Source organism: Macrobrachium nipponense, chromosome 6 (genome assembly GCF_015104395.2).
Source record: "Macrobrachium nipponense isolate FS-2020 chromosome 6, ASM1510439v2, whole genome shotgun sequence".
Taxonomy (NCBI): domain Eukaryota; kingdom Metazoa; phylum Arthropoda; class Malacostraca; order Decapoda; family Palaemonidae; genus Macrobrachium; species Macrobrachium nipponense.
The window spans coordinates 45885547-45911573 of record NC_061108.1 but is presented as its reverse complement, the minus strand read 5'-3'; the positions used below and the strand labels follow the sequence as shown (position 1 = coordinate 45911573).

Below are 26027 nucleotides of genomic sequence, written 5' to 3'. Positions count from 1 at the left end.
ACACCAAAGACAGATTGGTGCACCAGGCCATCTTTAAGTCGGAGTCTCGTCCTCGGAGATGTCCGGCTTCTCCTCCTCCCCCTGTACAGCAGCAGTCGAGGAGATCGTCGCCTGGTAGGCAATCAAGGACCTCGAGTTCGGCAGGGCCTTCCCGTTCGAAACAGCCTAAGTCTGAAGATCAACGCCCCTTTTGCTCTTGTTCCTTTAAGCCAAGAAGGGGCCCAAGGGGCAGAGGTAAAGGGGGCCTTCGGTAGGTTAGGCGCCCCTCCCTCTCCTGCGCCATGGGTGGGGGGGTGCCTGGATGGTTATTGGGCCAAGTGGCAAAGTTATGGGGCGGAGAAGTGGTTGGTAGATGTCCTTCGGGTGTGATACCTGCTACCATTCGACTTCTCTCCTCCTCTGTTGGACAAGCAGCAGCTCAGGAAGGCATATCCTCCAGATTATCTGAAGTTCTTGGCTCTTCAGGAGGAAGTGCAGAAAATGCTGGACAAGGATGTGATAGAGGAAGTAGCGCATCCGTCCCCGGGGTTTTACAGTCACATCTTCTTGGTGCCCAAGGCGTCGGGAGGATGGAGGCCTGTGATCGACTTAGCCACCTTAAATCACTTCATCAGGAAGACACAGTTCAAGATGGAGACCCCGCGCTCGGTGTTGGCAGCTGTGAGGGAAGGTGACTTCATGCTGTCAATAGACTTAAGGGACGCATACTTTCAAATCCCTGTTCATCCCACGTCCAGGAAGTTCCTTCTTTTCTCTCTTGCGGACAAGATCTTCGAGTTCAAAGTCTTGTGCTTCGGGTTGACAACAGCCCCTCAAGTGTTCACAAGGGTCTTCTCTCTCGTGCCAAGTTGGGCCCATGCTCAGGGGATCCGTTTGCTGAGGTAACTCGACGATTGGTTAGTCTTGGCAGTTTCCAGGGAGAAGCTGCTGCAGAACAGGGATCGTCTACTTCGGTTCTGTCTGGACCTGGGCATATTAGTCAACCAGGAAAAGTCAAACCTCGTACCCACTCAAAGGATTCTCTACCTGGGCTTAGTCATCGATACGACAGTGGCAAAATTTTTCCCGTCGGATCAGAGATTGGAGAAGTTGTGGGCGGTAGCACGCAAATTCCTGTCAAAGCCACATCAGTCTGCTCATCAGTGGCAGGTTCTTCTGGGAGTGTTATCTTCCCTGGAGAAGCTAGCCCCTCATGGGCATCTTCATCTTTGGTCTCTGCAATGGAGACTGGGAGAATTCTGGTCTCCGGTGGGGGACTCTCCCCTGTTTATGGTTCCTCTGTCTTTGGAAGTGAGAGAAGACCTTCGTTGGTGGTTGGATGACCAGAAGCTGTTGAAGGGTGTCCCTCTGCGTTCTCTCCCACCGGACTTCCTTCTGTTTTCGGACGCCTCCCTCGCAGGTTGGGGCGTGCACTTAGGCAGCCTCATCGCTTCAGGTGTTTGGAGTTTGGAGGACAAGCAGCAACATATCAACGTCTTGGAGTTGAAGGTAGAGGGTCATTCTGTCGTTCTCATGTCGGACAACACCACGGTGGTAGCCTATGTGAATGAACAGGGAGGCCTGGTTTCACATCAACTTCATGCCTTGACCGTCGAGCTTCACCAGTGGGCAAGCAGCAATTTGGTAGAGCTCTCAGCCAGGTATATCCCAGGCAAATGGAACGTGGTAGCAGACAAACTCAGTCGTCGGGATCAGATCCTAGGCACAGAGTGGTCCCTTCATCAAGTGGTGGCAGACAAGCTTTTCCAGATTTGGGGGAGACCCATGCTGGACCTTTTTGCGACACGCTTCAACAGGAAGCTGGAGATGTTCTGTTCAGTGGTTCCGGATCCTTTAGCACTGGCAGAAGATGCATTCCAACATCCCTGGGACAACCTGGAGATTTATGCCTTCCCTCCGTTTTGTTTGATCCATCAGGTTCTGAACAGGCTGATGAGTTCACAGGGTCTCAAGATGACTTTGGTAGTCCCTCTGTGGCCTCAGGCGGAATGCTTTCCAGATCTGCTGTCGTTGTTGTCAGAAGTTCCGAGGGAGATTTCCCCCTTGGCGTCATCTGTGTCAGCCCCATGCGGAAAGTTTCCACCAGTCAGTAGAATCCCTGTCTCTTCACGGTTGGAGGCTATCAAGTATCTCCTCCAAGCGAGAGGCTTTTCTCAGAGAACAGCTGGGGACATGTCCAGCAGTCTTAGAAAGTCGACTTCCGCAGTATCATAATTTAATCATAAATGAAGGTCTCTTTGCTCACAAATAGTAGCCTAGGGCACTGCGTCAGACGAGACAGGGCACTCCTTTCTACGCAACTCTCTCTCTCTCCTTCACTAACTTGCCTTATTACAGCAAATTTTTTTCTTCTGCATGTTAGCGAGATCTTTTCCTTGTATTTTCCTCTTTGGCATGATTAAATTCTTTTTGAAACAAAGATAAACAGATGTAAAAGCAAGAGAATGTCAGAGGTGAAACTCAAATATGTACTCTGTTTTTACAAAGACAATGTTAATAAATCATGATTATTATGAATTTCATATTCCTTTTTGGGTATTAATAAACCAAAACTATGTTATTTATCATAAATGAAGATCCCTTTGCTAAAAGACCGTAGCCCTGAAGCACTGCGTGATGTGTGCTTCAGCAAGACGAGGCGCAGGCAAGACGAGGCGCTTGCTACTAAGCAGCGCTACCTCTCTCTCTTCACTAACTACACTAATATCACAGATATTATGATCTTCTGAACTCATATTAGAGCGAATTTCCTTCTACTGTATGTTAGTGAGATGTTTTGCTTGTCTTTTCCTCTTTGGTATAATGAAATTCTTGCCAAAACAAAGAAAAAGAGACATAAAAGCAAGCGAATGCCAGAGTGAAACTCGAATGTGTACCCCCTATCGTGTTTCTGCTCGCACTGCAGGGTGGTAAGCTGAGAACTTTCCCTCCTCCGACAAATGGAATCTCTACAGATGCAATTGTTTGCCAATAATTATCAAAATTTACGATAACAGAAGAAGTATTGTATTTTCTTGGATGGATCAATGTTTTTGGCTTATTGAGTTATGTTTACTAATTACCCTGTAACTACGAAAGTAACTGGAATTTTGATGAAATAATTCATAGATGCATTCTCCGTTGCCATACAATGATCCTTATATTTTATCACGACTTTGCGTTTTTTGCCCTATACCCTCATACATTGGCGTACCGGCTGGCCCTCTTAAGGGATTGAAATCCCAGCTTGCATGATTAGGATTTAACTCATCATTATAAGGCCATAAAATTTGTTTGGTCTTTCATTTTCATCTATGTATAACAGGGTTTTGTAAATGTACATTGTCATTCACTCGACTCACCCTATAAAGAAAGTACTCACAGACGTGTTCTTCCTACTTCAGCCATGGAAAGAACGAAAGAAACTGAGAGACGTGTTCTCTGTGTTTTCAGCCAGGTCACTCGCATACGATGTTCACAATTACTTTTAAAGAGAAAATGGGTCCTTGACCGATGTGATGAGAGTTTATGATTGGGCACATGAAGCTACCAATATTCCAGATGTAAACTATTTATAATAATTTATGTATAAGAAGGAAAAAGAAAAAAGTAAGAAACAAAGGTGTGGGTGGAGGAAATGGTCCCACACCATCCAGTACATAATTTAATCTGACTTTACTAATAAACTGATGAGATTTTTCTCTTTGTCTACAAAGGAAAAAGTCCTAAACTTCTACATTCAAATATGAAGCATTCTGATGACACCTTCTGTCGTCTGCCACGACATTTTAGTTTGGCTATAATTGCCAATTAGAAACTGAGCTGTGCAAAGCACATTTTGAGGGCATGCCTTATTCTGTTTTGAGTATGATGAGGAGAGACAAGTCATGAAAAGTGTCCCAACACTGTCCCAGCTACTGAAAGTGTCTGCTGGGTGCGAGGTGGGATTTTACCAATTTATCATAAAACCTTTTGACTGTAGTCAGTTGACCATTTCTCTTAGATTTTTCAAGCACACCTTTCTTGTGGGCCACCAGATCAACCAGTCGTCTAGGTGGGCTAATAGTTACATTTCTGATATCTCAAACAACTACTGTTACTAACTTTGTCATATCTTAGGGCAATGTTTGGCCCACAGGGCATGACTTTGAACCTGTACATATCTTTTCCTATCTGGAACCTTAGGAAAGGGCAGAAGGGAATGCTAACAGGGATGTGCCAGTATATGCATCTTTCAGATCTATAGTTGTCTAAGTCCCTTTTAGAACAATTGAATACACTAGGGCAATGGTAGTTATCTGGAAAATTTGGCAAACAATGTATTAGTTCAACATTGACAAGTCTAGGATTACTCTTCGTTTGGAGGAATCTTTTTTGGGAACACTTGGAGAGACGTGCTTGGTGGCAAATATCCATGTTCTCTATGGCTCCCGCTTTCAGGGCCTTTCTGTATGTAACATTACAGGAGGGTGAAGGGGTAAGACTGTTTCTACCACAGCCCATTTAAAACTAATGCTGTGTCCTCAATGGGAAGATATCAATTCCCTATGGTGTCACTGAAGTCGACCTCCAACCTTACCATTCCTATTGGTATCCGCCGCTTTCTCTGCCTCTGCCCTTGATAGGCATTCCATTTATTGCTTTTATTTTTACTATAAGATGGTCTTCGGACCTTGTGAAAAAGATTACCTTGCTGTTGTTGTTGTCCTTTTGTGAGGCACCATCCCTTTTGAACACCTACCTGTTTTTTGAGGAAAAAGACTTATGGGGTGACTGAAGGCTTACCTTTTTAAGCGAGCATTCTTGGGTTGGGGAAGGGGAAGTTTCGAGCTTTTGTTTCCTAAATTCCCCTTTTCCCCAAAAGAAAGCACTTTTGTACAATTCTGTTGGTGAGCTTGCTCGTTATGTTTTTAACCACAACTAACTTCTCAAAAATGTCCTTACAAAAAGGGTTATTATGTAATAATGAAGTTACATTGGGAAGTGACTAATTGGCACTCTCCAATGTTTCCATTCGCACCTTTATGTGTCACTCTAAAAAGTCATAGAAAGTTTGCCACTTTTGACCACAACAGCAACAATTGTTCTGGAACAATTTGGAAGGCTTTTGATTACAACTTCCAGCACGGTGGTAGAGATTATAATACTAAAGAGGTGGACCCTAGTATGAAATTCTGTCAAAGCTGTCGCCTCTTGAGATTTTTCTCATAGGGGTCCTAAATTGCTATGTAGCTATAAATAAAGGAGGCTTTTCCCCTTCAGAAGGTAGCTGTAGCATTGCCCATTCCTCTGAGTTATCCGAAATTGGGATGACCGAGGTTTTAATTCCATCACTGTCTCATCTTTTAGTCACTACAAAATTCTGACAATTTGCCTTTACAAAATTAATAATTTTAATGAAGGGACAGAAGGTTGGGACTCCTTGATGAGCAACTTTAGTCTTGGTAAAGGGTGTCTTTTATAGCTTTTAATGTTAAAGAGACAGAAAAGAAGACATTTCCTGTTAGTGGTCTTTCACTTGTACAGCTACAATCTTAGTTTTTCTCTCATTAATTAGATATTTACTATAAGGAGAGAAAATGTGCACTGTTGTGTCTAACCAAGGATCATTAGTACTACCATGAGGGATGAGTACTAGAGCTCCTGTCATGCTTTGATTTTAAGTTTTTAATTTAGAACTGACCAATAAGAGGTTTCCAGTCAGAATCCCAACATTTGACCTTATTTGGGCAACATTTGCATCCCCTCTCACTTTTACACTTTTCGGAATCATGCACCATGTCCCTCATACTTTACGGGTCTGTGGCAATGACATTTTCTGATGTTATTCATAATCTTGTTATGGAATTGATGAAATGCTGTAAACTGTGTATGCCGTTTAGAGAAGCTTGCACATTTTGACTGAACTTTAACAACTGAACTGTAACTGCTTGTTACCAAAGGGGGCAGAAGTCCTGGGTTGAGTTATAATACCCCACGGAAAATATAGTAATTTCACTTGGAGTCAGATGGATCCTAGTATCCCTTTTGGGGGAAAGATCCTCTTCAGCATAGATAGCTGCAAAAGGGTATAGAATTCCTTCTAGAAGGTTTCACCCACGGCTATTGAATTTGTGTCTCTGATCCATCTGAGTTCAGCAGGGTCATTTCAGTGGCAATGGCTATTTTATATTCTACAGTAAGTAGGTCTCTATGTAAAAATTCCTCTACTTCCTCTGTGGGGTTAACCTGGGAGGTAGCGGGGACTGAAGTTACTGGGTTTTGCCCAAACATGAAACACCAGGAAGGTAATGGGGACTGATGTTACTGGGTTTTGACCCAAACATAAATCTTGACCTAAGAAAAAAGGGTTACATATCTGACAGCTTAAAATGAGTAGTTTCATCCTTAAAACTTGCTGCCAGTAACATACTACAAGCTTAGCACAAACCTGTTGACCAAGCAAAATTTCATTGTTTTTTATTAGACTATACCCATGGCAGGTGGTATGAGCCATACACACTGGCACAAAATGAACTGAGAAATTTGATATGGAACACTTGATCTGAGGGTCCTGCATAATGGCAACCCTGTAGTGATATAAAGCAAGTTGTTATTAGAAGCTAGTCCATACATTTTCCAAATCTGTAATAGATTCTATTAGAAATCTATATTAACTTAAGCTCTTTGAGGTTTAAGTTAGTTTTGACAGCCATACATGTCTGTATTAGCCCTTGTGCACTGGCTATGTAAAATTTTAATTTGAGCTGTTATACCATTTTGACTAATATCTTATGTATTAATTTGTTTAGTTAGCCCAAGCCATTGTTTTAAATGGCTTATGGCTATTCAATTATGCATAGGATACTGATTATATCCAATCCTAGTCTATTTGGGCTAAACTACCACTTGGTATTGCAACAATAGGATGTTCCCTAAATTGTTCTCTCTTAGCCTAGTATAAGGTATTGCCTAATCCAGATTATTCGAGATCAAATATAAAGGCTATATAAAGCAGAAAGTTATTTACATGTAAACTCAAAGTTAGGCTAACATTTTTTGTCTAACCCAGATTATTTATATCTAGCCCTAGGCTATTTGGTCTCCTATATAAAACTGTAACTTTCTTATGTGAAACTCACTACGGTAATGTGAAATTTTATTATTAGGCTATCACCTATAGTATAATCATTTTACCCAAGCATCTCATGCCCTGCGCCATTCCTTACAATGCTCCTGACTGGCTGTTGATAAGCCAATCACAGGGCTGGAAACTCTCAGTCTCTCTCGAGAGTCCATGTAGGCAATCTATGTTTCAACATCTCTCAAACATCATAACTTTCATTACACCTCAGTTTTACCTCCAGAAAAGGAGCATTTCCCAATTTCATCACAAAACATTGTCAAGCCAATGATTTAAGAATTATAATGATATAAGAATTATGTACTTCAGTAAACTTAATGCTAAAATATTTATAGTGAAACAAATATAAAATTCTTAATATGAAATTTATTCTTTCATTCCTTACATGAGATCACAGTGCATTCAGCATTTATCATCTTGTGTTTCATACAGTTTTGTAGCTTAAATGTCATGGAAGACAATGCTACAAAAAAAATTATAGGCAGGGCTATCAATATATGAAAATAAGCAAAAGACTAGGAACATTAATCTTTCTCTCTCTTATCTTCGTGTAATCAGGTGTTGCTCATGCTATCACTCGATAACGTCATCATCACGCTCACTACCCTTCGATAGAAGAAGTCTTACGGGGGCAAAAAGAATATTAAGACTTTATTATCATCACTATCATTATCTCACCATCACCCTTTCATATTCTAAGGTGGAAATCTCTATCTGAGAAAAATTGTTACTCAGATATTGATACCTTATGGAGGAAATTCATTTAACCCATTGATTTTTCTTTCATTACAATCAGTCCTCCTATATCCCTTTCACTATTCCTTTTATTAAATATATATATATATATATATAGATATATATATATATTATATATATATATATATATATATATATATATATATATAATATATATGTATTTTCTTCATAATCCTTATATCATTATAATCTTTAAATCATTGGCTTGAAGACATTTAGTGATGAAATTAGGAAACATTCCTTTTTGACATGTAAAATTGAGGTGCAATGAAAGTTATAACTTTTGAAAGAGGAGAGGTGGAACATACATCCTGCCTATGTGAACTCTCTCGAGAGGCTGAGAGTTTCCAACCCTGTGATTGGCTTAAACAGCCAATCAGGAGTGTCATAAGGAACGGCGCTGGGCATGAGATGCACAGGTGAAGTGAATCTACTATAGTATAGGTTATTGTCTAATCATTACAGTAGTACCTCGAGATACGAAATTAATCCGTTCCGAGACCCCCTTCGTATCATGAGGTTTTCGTATCTTGGACCACATTTTACATGTAAAATGGCTAATCCATTCCAAGCCCTCCAAAAACACCCGCTGTAAATTATATTTCCAGGCCTAAAACACATGTTCAAGGGTTACGACGCTGATCCGACGGAAGAAATATGACTCCAAAAAGGCAAAATACTGTACATACTTGAGTAATATTCAACCGCATGTAATGTTTAACCCCATTTTTACTGCATATATTAGGACTTTAGCATATGTCCCTTAGCAATAAGCCTAGCCTATGTTAGCGGTTGCTACTGTAGCCTAGTCTATGATTCTGACATCTAAACTTAAGAAGCTAAAAGCTTAGAATATGCCAATAAAATGTATAAATAATCAGTATGTACTCATTTCAAATAATTATTAATTAATCATTAACTATACGTAATACACAAACAAACAAACAAAAAACCTTCCAATCGATTGTTTACATTCAGCTCTTACCGTCTTACGAGTACCAAACGAACGCCAAGCAATCACTTTCCCTAGGACACAGTAAGCCATAAATTTTCATTAGTATCTCTCTTCAACTAATAAAACTACCAAACAGTATAATAACCATTCATTTCTATTTATTCAATCTTTACCTAATGGAGATACCCAGTTACTGACAGCTATGATGAAACATATACGTAACGTAATATTAAAACAGAAGAAGAATTCTGAAAAATACGTATTTGTTGGCAGTCTGATTTATTTTATATTTTATGATATCTAATTCACAATTTTTTTATCAAATGTATTGCATGTACTCATTTCAAATAATCATTAAGTAACCATTAACTATAATAAACAAACAAAATAAAAGCTTCCAAACTTCTGTTTACATCCAGCACTTACGAGTATCGAATGATCGCCAAGCAATCACTTTACACAATAAGCCATAAATTTTCATTATCTCTCTTCAACTACTGAAACTACCAAACAGAATAATAACCACTCATTTCTATTCTTTATTCTATCTTTATCTAATGTTTTTTTTTATTAAATGTATTACATGAATAAGTTTTTCAATTTACAGCATCCTTTTACCAATAGAATACTTGAAGCACAAGGGGTAGATGCTGACCAATAGGAGAGCAGGATCTTATGGGGTGACTAGCATCAGGAACCAATGGGAGAGCGGGAGGATGGTGGCGAGTTTACTCAGTTGGCGCCGCGGGAGTTTTAAAATTGTTCTCGGTGGTCTGGGCGAATCTCGGGACTTTACAGCAACAACCTTTCGTATCTTGAAAACTTTTCGTATGTAGAGCTGTAAAATTTTTCGTATTTGCTTTTGTATCTCGAGTTTTTCGTAAGTTGAGCCTTTCGTATGTCTAGGTACCACTGTATTAATTAACTTACCTTTAAAGGTATGTCATTAACCAGGTGTAATTTGTAGTCTTCATGATAAGCTACTACCTCATAGCCCACTTGGTCTATGTACTGTACTGGCTTTGGTCTACTATATAAAACAGTAACTTACTAACATGCAACTTTATAGTTAGGATATCACCTAGTAATAGGTTATTGTCTAATCCTGATTAATTGTTGTGTCATTAATGTCTTTTAGGATATTTTGGAAACACTGCTGCAGTTATGTGTAAGTGGTATTGTATTTGTCTACACCTGGGCAGTAATTAGTCAGTTGTTGTGGAGGTAGTGTGTTATGCCCCAGGCCTCCGTGGTTGAGTTTGTGGCAAGGGACCTTTCCCTCTTTCCCTATATTTTCCTCATTGGCTGGTGAGTTGGATCTTGAAGTTCATCCATTATGCAGTCTGAGGGAGCTTGTGAGGTGAGTTCAACAGTCTGAGGGAGCTTGCAAGGTGACTTTAACTACATTTATTAACTGTTTTTGGTATACTATAGCTTATCACCTAGCCTAGGTTACTGTCTAATCAATCTAGGGTAGTTATTTAATTCCTTTTAAGGGTATGCATATGATACTCTACAGTATTAAGATAATGCTAAACCCTCTTACGCCGACTGGACGTATTTTACGTCGACATTCTTTGTCTCTCGTGTGCCGACTGGACGTATTTTACGTCGACTTACAAAAGTTTTTTTTAAAATTCGCGGAAAAATACTTATAGGCCTACCAGCCTAAAACTTTTGAATCACGCGCCTTAGGGGATTCTGGGAGTTCACGGATCAAGGTGTTGTTTTGTTTACAATCGTTACGCAGGCGCGCAAGCGCGAATTTCTTTCTTGCCGCACTAAAAAGTATCTGTGACACATCTCGGAAATTATTTCGTCACTTTGACATAATTTTTGTACCATTGTAAATTAGCCGTTACATGAAGTATTATATATGAAAATGTGTGCATTTTTATGTAGAATACAACAATAAAATACTCATGATTATAGCTTTTATCAGTTTTGAGATATTTTCATATAAATAACGATAATTGCCAAAATTTCAACCTTCGGTCAACTTTGACTCTACCGAAATGGTCGAAAAACGCAATTGTAAGCTAAAACGCTTATATTCTAGTAATATTCAATCATTTACCTTAATTTTGCAACTAATTGGAAGTCTCTAGCACAATATTTCGATTTATGGTGAATTTATGAAATACTTTTTCCTTACGTCCGCGTGGTAACTCTTCCAAAAAAAATCATACATGCAATTGTGGTAATGTTTGCACCATTTTAAAATTAGCCGTTATATAAAGTTTTATATATGGAAATGTGCGCAATTTCATGCACAATACAACTAAAAAACAACCCATGGTTGTAGCTTTTATCAGTTTGAGATATTTTCATATAAATAACGATAATTGCCAAAATTTCAACCTTTGGTCAACTTTGACTCTAACCGAAATTGTCGAAAAAACGAAACAATTGTAAGCTAAAACGCTTATATTCTAGTAATATTCAAGCATTTACCTTCATTTTGCAATAAATTGGAAGTCTCTAGCACAATATTTCGATTTATGGTGAATTTATGAAAAAAATAACATTTTCTTTACGTCCGCACGGTAACTCTTCCGAAAAAATCATACGTGTGATTGTGGTAATGTTTGCACCATTTTAAATTAGCCGTTACATAAAGTTTTATATATGAAAATGTGCGCAATTTCATGTAGAATACAACAAAAAATAATTGAAGGTTGTAGCTTTTCTCATTTTTGAAATATTTGCATATAAATCACGATAAATAGAAAAAAAACCACGTTCGGTCAACTTTGACTCTACCGAAATGGTCAAAAAAACGCAATGTAAGCTAAAACTCTTACAGTCTAGTAATATTCAGTCATTTATCTTCATCTTGAAACAAATTCGAAGTCTCTAGCAAAATATTTAGATTTATGGTGAATTTAAAAAAAAATCTTTCCTTTCCCTCCGCGCGCGGATTCTCCGCCACAAATCTCCAAAATGCGTACGTCCCATTCTCGGAATATTTGCTCCGTTTTCATATTAGGCATTTCATAGAGTTTTATATATGAAAATGTGCGCAATTTCATGTAGAATAAAACGAAAAATATTTAAAGGTTGTAGCTTTTCTTATTTCCGAAATAATTGCATATAAAAAATATATATATATAAAAAAATTCGACATTCGGTCAACTTTAACTCGCCAGATATGGTCGAAAAATGATATTGTTATGATACAATAAAGTTTTATGCATACTTACCTGGCAGGTATATATATAGCTGTATTTTCTGAAGTCGACAGATTAAAAAAAAAACTTCCGACACACGCAGTGGTCGGCCAGGTGGTTAGTACCCATTCCCGCCGCTGGGAGGCGGGTATCAGGAACCATTCCCATTTTCTATTCATAATTTTTTATTTCCACTGTCCCTGAGGGGATTTGGGTGGGTACTTGAATATATATATCTGCCAGTTAAGTATGAACAAACTTTATTGTATCATAACAATATCATTTTGCTCATGAAACTTACCTGTCAGATATATATATAGCTGAACCCCACCGTTGGAGGTGGGAAGGGACAGAATAGAAGGATTTTGGGACACAAATGCATGCAGATGATTTACATCTTGGTTCCACCTGTTAGCATAGCCGACTTCGTGATTACTGTCACCCAAGTCTGCTTCTTGCTTTACTAGAGTTGCCAGCGAGGTAGAGACCTATGAAGCTGGTGCACTCCAGAGATCTGTCAACGGGGGCGTGACCACAATGTGACTAGACCATATGACCATACCATGAGGGCTAAGAAGTAAAATATATATATATAATTATATATATCACCACCTGACCAACCTAGCCAAAGTTAATGTGTGTTACTAAGGCTTCAGAGTTAAGAAGTCGCCGTTGTCAGCGACTCCACAACTAAATTAAGAGCTCTTCCTAACCATTTTCTACAGGATAGGATGAGTAGTACTTCTTGCCCCCAAGATTGTGTCTGCAGACACGTATGGCCCTAGCGAGCAGCAGATCTCATATGCCATCTTCACATCTCGCAGGGAGTGTGAAGTGAACCCAGAGTTGCTTCGCTAAAACATGGTACTCAGGATGTTGCTGAGTTGCCATGCTCTGTTGAAATGCTTCCGAGGCCGCGCCCTCACCTCGTGAGCATTCAGATAAAAAGCTTTCAAATCTTTGTGGCAAACACAATGAAGGAGCATTTTTTGAAAGAACTCCTTAACCCTAAAACCAGGGTGTACTCGATATGGGCAAGTCTGGTCTTTTCGGAACACTGCAGATTGCCCGACAATGACTTCGACTTTCTTGATTTTAAGTAGATAAAACTTGAGAGACCTGACAGGGCACAGGACTCTCTCTGGCTCCTGCCCACTAACTTGTGCCATCCTTGCTTCCAAAGATCCCTGGCCCAAGGACAAAAAGGGTTTCCATTCTTAGGCCATAACGAAAGGCTTAGAGAGCACACCTCCTTGTGTTCTCTAAAGCCAAAACTTGTGACGATGGCTTAAAATCTCACTAACCCTCTTTGTCGTATCTAGGGTGGTTAGAAGAAGGCCTTCCTGATCACATACAAGAAGTTAACAGGCAGGAGAGGTTCGAATGCTTTGACATCACGAACTTCAGACTACGTCTAAGTTCCATATTGAAAGCTTCGATCCGGAAATGCACAGTCTGTACTAAAGTCAGGTGAACGACCAGTTGACCAGTCAGACGAATCAAGGACAGCAAGGCTGTACCTGAAGACCAAAAGGCACTATTCTTAGCTGAAGGATGAGTGTCTGGACTGCCTGGGCGATTCAATCTAAGCAAACCTTGGGGTGTATCAAACGCAACCCAACGTCGTCCGCAATCGACTTCGTCAATAAGAAACTCAGGGCTACTATATGTCGCCTGATCTCGCACGAGTGTCTGACTCCGAGAAAACAGGCGAGGCAAAAAGTAGATGGTGAGCTAGAATCGAGATTCCACAGACCTCAATGATCGTGAAGGTCTTTGTTGTTTGACAGATGCAAATCTGTCAAACAACATTCTCTGTTTGTCTGTTCGCACTGGCAGAATTTTCAAAACTCTCGGCAACCGCTAGACCACTGGTAGTTCAGGTGATCTCCCCCACGTTCCCGTGGCGCTGGTACTTGGAACTATTCCCGTTTTCCTCAGATTTTCTGTGAACCCTGTCTCCTGAGGGGAGGAGGGTGGGAATTTAATTATATATACCTGCCAGGTAAGTATGCATAAAACTTTATTGTATCATAACAATATCATTTTTATGCATGACACTTACCTGGCAGGTATATATATAGCTGATGACACATTTGGAGGTGGGTCACAGACAGCAACATCGTCATAATTCAAAAATTAAAACTTTTTTAATTTTTAAAATTATTTATTGAGTTCCTTACCTGCTAAGGTAGCTGACTTCGTAGGTCCTGCCTCTTAGCCTGCTAAACCTTAGTAGCTCTCAAACTAGGATGTGACCTGTTTGTTGAGAAAAGCTAATAACAAGGGTCTGACAACTGGACGGGACCAATTTTGTTGACAGGAAACCCTAGCCCTCTCTTACCAGGGGCATTCATGCTAGGATAAGTTAGACCACCTGAACCACACACAAAGCTAACGTAACACGTTTACACTTCACATACTGAAGAGGAAATAACCCTCTCAGACAACCATAAAAAGAACACCACTTAATTAAAATACCTAGCATGTTAGTAATCTATCGTTGCTGCCGTCGATCGAGACTATTCGTACGGACTTTTGCAATCCTGTAACGAACCTCTAGATGATCGTTACATTCTACGCCTGTTGTTATAATAGGCTCTTTCTCGTAAACTCGAGCAGGGACCGAGAGAAGATACTTCTTAAGATATGAGAGAGCTGTGGAATATCAGAGTTGATGTGGACCACTGGTTCCAAAAACTCGTTTCGAGGACTGGAGGGACTACCGAATTGCATTTACTTCTTTCAGATTAAGATCCAGGACATCTGAAACACTATCCAGATGTCCGGCACCTTCTTTCTATCATGACGCACTGAGAGATGTTCAGAATAATTCCTAGATCTTGAATAATATTTCAGTTTCCTTCCCGGTAGGAAAAAACTGTGGTCTGAAATTGCAGTCTATTCGGGGAAACCAAAACTTCTTCAGGAAGGAAATGGTCCCCAGCAAGCTCATCCATTCCCTCCCCGAGTATGCTACTTCCCTATAAGGCTGCGCTTTGCCTAAGCAGGAGAGCATATAAAAGTGCAATGTTGCGGTAGACTCGTAGTTCTATACCGTGCGGTAACGAGCACCGAAAGGATTAAGAGATAACTCTGTTGAACATAGTAAGGCAAAACTAATGCAACGTTTATTCATTCACGTAAGAAATCCCCTCAATCTTAGGCTAAAGTCCGTGATTGTAGGACAAAGATACAGTTAGTAAGTCAAGCCCGCAGGAGAGACGTAACCGCCAGCACAGAGATACGGTTAGTCAGTCAATCCCGCAGGAGAGAGAGACGTAACCTACAGCGCCATGACAGCGCACGATCTGTTACTGGTGGCCTCGGTTGGAACTTGGACAGTCAGACACAGCAGCAGCCAGCAGCTTACGAACGTCGTCTCTTTAACTTTATGTCTGGGTTGCCAGCTACCATATTCTACGAAGAAATAGGTCCGTTATTTTTTTGAACAAAAAGAGACTCTCAAGCTGGTATATTTAAGCGAAACAGAAAACGCTAAATATATAGATGCGTTTGTGTCGTCAGAACACTACCATACAACGGTAAAAGATAAATCGGAAACTCCTGGAAGGCTGCAGGGAGTGACGATTAAATGTCCTTAAAATAGTAGACAATAGACCTCTCGGTTGCCATCCGAAGAGGTAACTACAGCAAGCGTGTATGACTTGAACCAACCAGTAGTAAAATAACGCAAGGCAAAAAATTTTATTATATCACAATAAAAGTTTGTTTCATACTTACCTGGCAGACATATATATAGCTGAATTCGGAAATACAGCTACATACATATCTGACAGGCAAGTTTCATGAACAAAACTTAGAGAATCGAAGCAGACATCTCAAGCTTCTTAAGATACTGGACATAAGCGTTCATTGACGTAGTCTACAAGTCTATTTCTTGTACGAGTCTGCGAATGAGGAAGGAGAGCTCTTCCGAACCTTGTCCTTATTCGCTTACGCAATATCAAGTTAATGAGATGTTTGTCAATGAGAAACTAACCCATTAACGGTACAGAGAGATATTTTGTCAATGAGGGGAGACCCACTTACTTGACAAAACGATAGTATATTGTCAATGGGGAAAGTCACTGAATTGACAAAACGTAATCCAGGAAGTCGAGCCTTTTATTTTCGATTCCCGTCTCAAACAAGGAAGGGACAAGAATCCTGTTAAAAGACTGGGCTTACGGTAGGTAGAACGACGATGCTCAATCGGCATGGAAGTCTCGACTAGAAACTAACAAAAAATCTATCATCTGAAAAACCCTTTCAGATGGTCTAAAAAGCTTTAAATTTATTGGCAGTATGGCAAAGGAAGTCTTGTCTTGGCGCTTTCCTGAAGAGCGTCCTTTTGATGAGTGCCTTTGCAAGAATCCTACTGAAACGTTGCCGAAAATCCTGACGTTTTCAGGACGTCGAGCCTTTGCATAAACCCTAACTGTCTATCTCAAAGTCTTGACTGAGGTAGAGAAAACGAGATCTTCCCTTGAGCTTTCCTTAACTCCATCCACTTTGCGAAAAGCAATATAATATTGACAGAGACCTCTTGAATTCACGAAACCCGAGGTCTTGCTGGGTTTCGAAGACGAGGTTCTGTTCACTTTCTTGAGGCTCAAATCTTAAACAAGAGCTTGAAGAGTTCAACAGAAACGTTCTGGTGCGTGCTCGGCGTCCACTGGCGAGGACCGCTCGGCGTCCTGGTGCAGCGCTCGGCGTCCACTGACGAGGACGCTCGGCGTCCACTGGCGAGGACGCTCGGCGTCCTGGTGCGCGCTCGGCGGCCACTGGCGAGGACGCTCGGCGTCCACTGGTGAGTGCGTCCATCCGAGCGTCCTGTTCAAGCCGATCGTCCAAATAAGCGTGCAGAAAAGCGTCACGCTCCTGACAGGCGTCAAAACAAGCGAGAGAAACTGCCTTCTTTTTCCTATTTCTTGGTGGAAAGGAAGTAAGTTACACGTGATCAGGCAACTTTCGCCTTCTTACTTCTCACTGAAACACATAACGAGGGAGAAGGGACGTGAAGCGTCTCTTCTATAAAGCTTCTTAGAGGGCGCGAGTCCTTCCGAGAGCTCCAAACCCTTGTGCGGGGAGGACGCCTCGGAAGACGAGAAGCAATCCTTCAGGATTCGTGCATGTGCACGCACTTTGGCAGTCTGGGTATTTTCATCAGAAACTGCCGAAGGCAGCCAGATCGGTGGGGTTCCCTGTAACCCTCCTTCGGCTTTCGACATGCCCCTCTCCCTTGGTTCTGGGAGTTCGACAGAGGTCTAGACCTAGAGGCGTATAAGGCCGATCTGACGCACCCTCCACTACACAAGGGGCACTGTCACTGCACTTAGCCACTTCACTATTGCTCTCTAAAGCAAACACTTTCGATTCTAAGTTACGAATCGAAATAGTATAAGAGAGCAGGGCAATAACCTCTACAGACACTGTTTTAGCCCGGGCGAAGGCAACATTACAGGTTAGGCGTAACAAAACAGAAGTAGAACTCTTCACAACAATGAAGGAGAGCGATCACCTCTCGCAGACATAGTCATAACCCGTAGGCCATACTACAGGATTAGGCAAATAAAGTTCTACCGGAGGTTAGCCGTATCACTACCCTGACTTTCGTAAATTGATAATAGCGTTACCATACTAAACAAACTTTTTCCTTACGGAATTAGACACGTTTACTGATTAATTGCGTACATACGAATCATACTTTTTCCTTACGGAAATAGACATGTTTACTGATTAATTGCGCCCCCCAAGTGCGGAACTACCGAAGCTTTCGGTAGCCACACCCTATCTTTGCAGACAACACCCTCTGAAACTAGCCTAACTAGATTCAGATATCTTATGCAAAATGAATCAAATTCAAATCAATTTAAGATAGCGTATGCCTAGCCACAACTTCCAAGTAAATAAATTAAAAGTGACCAATTAGGATACTTAGCGGCAAATGAAGTTTCCAAAATCCTAAGCCGGAGGTACTGAAAACAGGTGTTTTCAGTACCGGCGACAGAAAATTTATGAATAGAAAATGGGAATGGTTCCTGATACCCGCCTCCCAGCGGCGGGAATGGGTACTAACCACCTGGCCGACCAACTGCGTGTGTCGGAAGTTTTTTTTAAAATTTTTAAATTCTGTCGGACTTCAGAAAATACAGCTATATATATAACCTGCCAGGTAAGTGTCATGCATAAAACTGCAATTGTAAGCTAATACTCTTACAGTATATAGTCAATCATTTTGTCTTAATTTTGAAAAAAATTGGAAGTCTCTAGGACAATATTTTAGATTTAGGTGAATTTTAAAAAAAAATATTTGTTTACGTCCGCACTTACGAATTCATGCATTATTTTGTGATAATATTTTCTCTGTGTTGCTTTTATCGTTTTACAATGTGTTATATACCAAAATGATCGCAATTTAGTGTACATTACAACGAAAAAAAAGTAACTTGTTACCTTTAACCGTTTTGCGCACAGCGCGATTTGAATACAATTATATATGAAATTTCGTTTTTGTGCTATCATATATCGCATTATTTATATAGATATATAATATTTTTCATTTCTGATGGTTGCATACTAAACTTCAGGCAATGACAAAAAAAGGAGCCAAAAATGAACTCTTAATCTTGAAAACTAAGCGCGCTGTGATATTTTGAAAAAAATATTTTTTCCGCTTCCGCGCTCACTCCGAAACCCCTCCGGCATACGGGAGACAATTTTTTATTTACCGCTCCGGCGTAAGAAGGTTAAGTACATAAGCTATATAAAAAAAGGAAAAATGACTGTAGCCTTTACTCTAATCTTAAGGTCTTTGGTGTAAACTTAGGCAACTGACTAGGCCCATAGCCTAACAGGACATGTCCTTAAATCTTAAATTAAGTCAGGTTACTATCTAATCCAGGTTATTTTCATTCACCCTTAAGGATATATAATCCTTAGTTACAGGCCACAGTCAATATCTGCTACAGCCTAGCTAACATATTCTCAGTGAATCAATGTAACTTGTAGGCTATTGCCGATATTGTTATCTGAAAGGATTATCTATTATAGCAATAATAATTATGAAACGTTTTTAGATAAAACTTCTAAATAGAATTATAAATTTTTCAAAACAATTTTTGCTTCTACAAACAGCTAACGATCACATAATGTAAGAGTGCCGATGTATACTGGTGAAAAAAGGGATTTTGACGTAGGAAAAATCTATTTCTGGGCTCGGCCGTGTCGCTCCGTGAAATAGGTTCCTTTAGCATTATTTCTATGGTAAAATATTGTTATAATACCAGAGAACTGCTAAATTGGATATACCAGAATATTCTGGTTCGCTCACCTTTATTGAAGGTGTCGGTATGGTTACTGGGGCGAGTGAAAACCACTACCACGGGCCCCTCTCCAATTAGCCTCTCCTACATTAAAAACCCTTCAGGATAGGGGAGCCGACCTATGGCTCACTACCTGCTACCGTGTAGCTAGCGGCTTGTGACACATTCCTTTGATAGCACTACTACGAGATGCACGCGTTTTTGTATGCTCCCTTGTGTTTCTCACTTTTTTGCTTTTTTCGTTGCAATGGATCTTCAATCTGCTTCTGCATCCAAGTTAAGTGCTGTTATTAAGTTTGAGACTACATATTTAGGGAGTGATTTTGGCCTTTGTTTCATTATTATTTAGGCTTTTTGAGTTGTCACCACACGCGACGCGCAGCCGCCATTAGAGCGTACCCCTTTGTGTATCCTCATTTCGGTTTCACTTGGTCCCCCATACCTAGTGGAACCGAATCGTTTTAGCAGTATGTTTTTCATGTTTTTTGGATGCTGTTTTGGACGATCATAAATATGTTTTCATTTTTATTTTATTTTATGTGCTTGCACGGGGGTTTCCTTTCGAGCACGTGTCCTTGTTTCGTTGCTCTTCTGGACCTACCATTACATTTTATACATTCTTACATACTTGGTTAGGTTTTCAGTTTAATATATTAGTATCTATCCTTTTGTCCTAGCCTACCCTGGCCGCCTGTCCTACGATTCTTCGTTATGACACTAGGCTAGTTGCTCGGAGTTCCCTTGTATTGACCATCCTTATCGGGTGGTTGTGCTCGGTCCTCCTAGGACATCGCTGTTGCTTTTGCTTTATTTTCTTATTTTCCCACCGTGCTTTGTACATATTTCATTCTTGTATTTTATTACGTGTTGTATTTATGCGTCAGCTAGGTTGGTCCTTAGGCCTTCCTGTCGCCCCCACCTTGTGGTCCACTCAACCGCGAGGGATCCAGGCGATTACGTGATCGTTACCCCCTACCGTCCTACCTTTCCCCCCGCCCCCCCCCCCCCCCCCCCAAGCTCCCATCAAGGTGGGTTGTTATCTCGCTCATGTTGTCCCTGACGTCCCACCCGAGTTTCTCTTGGTGGGTGGAGGGGGGCCCCACGGGGCCTCGGTGTGCGGGTGACGCTTCTCAGCCGACCTCGTCCCAGCGTTGGGGAGGAGCTTCGCTTTACCCAGCCTAGGTCGGGACCTGGCTCAGGTGAGCTCGGCCCTCCTCGGCTCTATGGGATCGTTACATCTGTCTTGCCCTCAGACATACCCTCCCCGCCTAATGGCAGGATAGGCTTCCGGCAGTGTCGGGGGCCTTGGGGGTATTGTCTTTACGGTGGCTTCGGCCTCTGTCGGGCTGATATTATTTTACAGTTTTATAACACATCATGTTTTTATATCCTAGTATTAGTGCGGAGCAAACGCTCCCAAGTGAGTTACTACTCTCTTGTTACTTTATTTTATGGAACCTTCGGGTTCTATCCTTCCGGACCTGTCATCTCGCCCGGTGCCTACTGGTACTCCTCCTCTCCGGTTTATATCGAGTAGCTACCCCGTTTAGGTAGTCGTCTGTGCTCCGGTATCACCGGAATGCATCTAACTACCTGCTACTATGGTTCCGGAATGCTCAGTATGGTACATGGCAAGACTGGCAGAGTCGGACATATGTTTCTAATGCGGAATACTCCAGCATTATTTTATGTTTACCATGAACTTCTTATACCAGATTACCAATGGTACTCATGTATCATTACTATTATAGGCCACCCAGTGTTTGGTTGCCGGCTGTAACGCCGTCCTTCAAGACCCCTGTGGGCACGACATTTGCCGGAGCCATGCCTCTTGTGCGGTACAACTTGAGGGTTCGATAGTCTGGCACCATGAGAACTGTTTCTCCTGCTACGACCTCGTCGAACGTGTTACCTCGGATGTAAGTTTCCTAATGGGGTTTACATCTGCGTACGGGGTGGTCATTGATATTTAAATTAATATAACTTTGAAGATATTGGTTTGAATTATTTATAAATTAGTAAGATAAGTCCACGCACAATAAAATTATATTTCCATGGTCCAAACTAAAAAATGTTTAACCGAAACTTGAAATTATGCACTTAGCTTTGAACTTTGATGTTTCCATGAACTTCAGTAATAATATCAATAAGCGAAGAATGAAACTCTCAGAGCTGACAATCCCAAATCTTCAGCATTAACATGTACTGGCAAAAAACTATGGTTTACAGCTTTTCAAGCACAATGAAATCATTGTTTCACATTATAAACTGAAACATTTTTAGCCGATACTTAAAATTGTACACTCAGCTTTCAACTTATATGTTTCCATGAATCTCAGTAAGCTGGCTAAACAAGCCAATTATGGATTTTCACGCCCAATAAATAATTGCTCCACAGTCTAAGCTAAAAAGCTTTAACTGGAACTTAAAATTACGCACTTGGCTGAATCAATAAGCAAAGAACGGACTTCTCTGAGCTCTGGTTTCTTAACCAACCAGAAAGGGAATGGTATTTTGGTCGGATTTTGGTTTTTTAAACAATATGGCTGTGCGTATGCACATAACCACTTCTTCTTGTGGTTTTGATGTAGGTGAACTGGTATTAGCATTCACTGAGGATAACTGAAAGTGCCCTTTTATCCTGAGGCCATCTATACTCTATCATGTGTTATAATGTTTATCATTATGACACAATACCCAGCCACAAGACGAGTTAAGGGAATTCTTTGGCATTAGACTGGTCACCATGGAGCGCTGGCTGAACCATTAGGAGGGTAATCCTTGAGGATGAGACAGCGACCACACTATCAAAAAGGTCCCAGTTTGCCCCCAAGTTCCTACTCTGACCAACATGGTCCTAGTCTTACCAAAAAGGTCCAAGTTTGCACCACAATGTTCCTACACTGACCAAAAGGTCTTAGACCTACCAAAAAGGTTCCAGTTTGTCCTGCAAAATTCCTAGTCTGACCAAAAAGGTCCCATTCCTACCGAAAAGGTCCCATTTTGCCCCACATAGTTCTTATTCTGACAATGTGTCCTTGTCTTACTTAAAAGGTCTCAGTTTTCTCTACAAAGTTCCTATTCTGACCAATAAGGTCCTAATTGGATCCCCCACAAAGTTCCGATTGGAGAAATCTACCTGGAAAAAGACAAGATCAGGATTGTACCTGGCACTGTCATTCTACTTGTTCACATTTTTTACTAAGAAAGGTTATGCACACGTGAATGGCTGTGTACTCATTAAGGCCACCCATATGTTATTCACATATGAATAGGCTTGTATTCAATCCTTATTCATGCCTAATGCATCCTATTGAGACACAACCTACTAAGGTTGAGTAACTAAATCTAACTTGAATGTTTTGATGTCTACCCTTCTGACAACTTACCAATTAAAATTTCTTGTTTTACTATATGGGGATTTGGCCTCTTCAAGTTACACTATTGAATTAAAACAGCCTTGGCTTCTGACTCATAAAGTCCACCAGAGTTCTCGAAGATCCACCAGATACTCACAAGCAATCTGGGATTCTTAACTCCTAAACTTTCCTCATAAATTCCAATACAGGCACGTTATGCTTGATTGAGCTGTGATGAAACAAAATAATTTAAAATAATAACACTTGCTTTTTCATATAAATTCATCAATCACATACTAAGTGACCAGCTCTCATCCCCCCATTTCTTGCTGTTGCATTCAGCTAATACAAACTATGAGGAAGGTTGCTATTACTTACAAGTGGGTTCTGAAAGTACATACATGAATAATCACTCTTCTTCCATCTGGAAAATAAAATACAGTGTGTCTGGGGACACTGAGACTGTGAAAATAAGATGATATGATTGACAGGTTTGTATGACAAAACTGGATTAATGTTTTAAAATCTTATGTTTTGAAGAGACAATTAAATAAACCACCATCAAATCCTAGGATAACTGTCTTACTGTGTGAAGCAAGAAAGAGATAGTATGCAGACTCAAGAGGAGGAACAAACAATAGTTGAAGGGCTTCTTGTAAAAAAAAAAAAGTGTTAGTGGAACATGTAACAGATCTTGCATGCAAGATGTGAGCAAAAATGAGTCATAATGACAGCCTCAAAAACCAGTGGAGGCAGTGCAAGAAGTGAAAATAAAGCTTTAAATAGAGCTTTCATATAATTAGTCCTGTTGGCCAATACTATACAATGTCAAGCAGTAGAAATGATAACAATGATATATACTTACCTACCACAGTGAAGGAAATGAAGATGTACTAACCTATAAATGTAAAGCACACAAGGATGATCATAATCCAAATCCAGAAATTGCATCCTCTCTTATTGTAGTCAGCCAACCTATTTGATTCAATTTTAAGATGCCCTTGATTGGAATCAGCAAGTTTTGAAGACTTATCAAGAACCTGAAAAAAGAAAGCAAAACTGTACCAATACAAATGCAAAAGTTTCTCTACTGAGAAATATATTTACTATGGCAAATGGCAATATACAGTTTCAATGTTGAAAGCAACATAACTATTTCTTCACACAACTCAATGACTGAATATTATACAACCTATTTTACTTTGGTTTTGGTCAGTTTAAAGTGATCAATCATAAAAATAAAATAACTGTCAGTCGCACTGTTAAACTGGTAATTACAGTAACCTCTCGATTATCTAAATTCACTAAAGAACATTAACTATAATGGTGTTAACCAAACTCTCATACATATCTTGGCCTCTTGCATCGGGAAATGCCACTTAGCAGATGCAATTGCACCTCCCTTGGCCAGAAAAACATGGACAAAAATTAACTGTATCAGGAGAAAATGGGAAAAAATCCCCTCCTTAATATACCATAATCTTCCTAGCTGACAGCAAGGGAGACAAGACAGAGGACTTAAAAAAAAAAGAGAAAAAGAAAAAAGAAGAAGCCTTTTGAGAGGTGGGCCAGTCTGTATACGTACATGTTTTTCAAGTCAAATCTGGAATGCATATTTGGTCTGGGCAACCTCTGCAAAGCAAATGGTAGTCTTTCTAAAAAAGGAAACTACACTATAGCATTTATTGCTGGGAGTCCTACACACCTGCACTGCAGCATGATTAACAATATACAAGGATGACAAAAAATGTTGCTGTTTGAGTAGTGAATTTTTTCACGAAATTTTCTAGCAAAATTTAAAAATCTTGATAATGATGTGAAAAACAATACTATTCTCAACCAACAATCTAGATCCTAAACAACAATTTAACATCAAAATAGATTTAATAGAAATTGACTCAAAATGCAACTTCAAAAATCATAATAAAAACAACAGTTGTATGAGTTTACAAAGGGCGAAGGCAAACACTGCACAACTAATATACTGAATACCACAAGGTAATAAAGAAAAAACCTTTAATGAAACCTTAGAGTTCATTATGCAATGCAAGCATATACTTGAAGTAAACCAACACCTAATATAAAATGGCACTAACTGAAGTAACAGGTGAACAACTGGCTATTCAGAGTGCCTACTTACAGAGCTGTTGACAGGTAAATCCACTTACGGATTCCATACAAGGAAAAAAAGGTGACAAATCAGAAGTACTGCTGCTATGATAATGCAAGTTACTATAAGAAGTATTTTAGGAATTTATTATGCAATGGTTCACAATGAAAATTTTTAAGCAAAGAATTCTTATGAACAAAACTGTTGTCCATTGAACACAGACACGCAGAGAACAACCAGTTTTCACCATTAGAGGTGGTCTTGGAACTGGATGCATACTCAGATATGTGGAAAGGAAGAATCTTCTTCTGGGGTATCTAGAGGACAGCTGCTACTGCAGAAAGGTTATCACAAAGTATGGGGTTATTGGTTGCAAAAAGTTTAATATGTAGTAATTGTTTAGCTCATATGTCACAAGTGTCAATGTAAAAAAGGATAATCTCTCTTACTGTAAACTAATGCTTAGAATTTCTGCAACGATAACAATAAAACAGAAAATTATAAGAAAAAATTCTTTATATACTGTAGTACTTGTTACTGGAAACTCTTGCCAGAAGTTGATAGAAAGAAGTAAAAATTCAGATAGAATATCAGCATTTAAGTTATTTACAAACACCCTCAGACATGACTGCCACTGACTAACCAAGAAATGAGGAGTCAATAGATCAAGAACAGTAACTTTTCATTACCTGAAAAAATTTAAGTCAAAGATTATATTTTTCTTAAGAACTTACATCAATATCTTTCTGTATAATTTTCTTAGCAATTTTGGATTGTTCTTTCCATTCTTTGGTCATTATGATCATATCCTCCACCATTTTCTCTCGCTTTTGCTCATCTGTCAATAACTGACTTTGAAAGTCTTCAGCACTAACATCTGATAATCCCGCACCACGATTTCTAAGATCACTGCCATCTCTGGGATCTGTAAGAATACAGAAAACATCAAGTAAACAAATCAGACTACATCATTAGATCTGTGTACAGGGTGCTGAAATCAAAGAAGGGTTATTACTGTACGTATTTAATTCTGTTTGTGGTATCTACAAAACCTTTGGTACTTATAGTAGAGATAATTCATAAACAATTTTGGAGAAAGTCTTAATATCCATACCAACAAGTTACCGTTTTGACATTCTTGTTCATGTCCTATTTTTACCATTTTTATTGTAATCCTTCCTGATAAATTTAAAGATTCTGGCATTCGCCTAGTTTAATTTCAATAAATTGCTATAGTATGGGCCATT

General features: G+C 39.9%; 1 protein-coding gene across 1 annotated transcript in view; it reads right to left on the bottom strand.

Annotated features, from left to right (window-relative positions):
* Positions 1–26027, bottom strand: part of LOC135216830 (vesicle transport protein USE1-like) — a 336942-nt gene that overhangs the window by 4682 nt on the left and 306233 nt on the right. The window contains exons 5-6 of the mRNA XM_064252331.1: positions 25515–25705; positions 23569–23710 (exon numbers count right to left, since the gene is read on the bottom strand). Coding sequence (XP_064108401.1) covers positions 23569–23710; positions 25515–25705 — 333 coding nt within the window. The remainder of the gene's footprint in view (positions 1–23568; positions 23711–25514; positions 25706–26027) is intronic.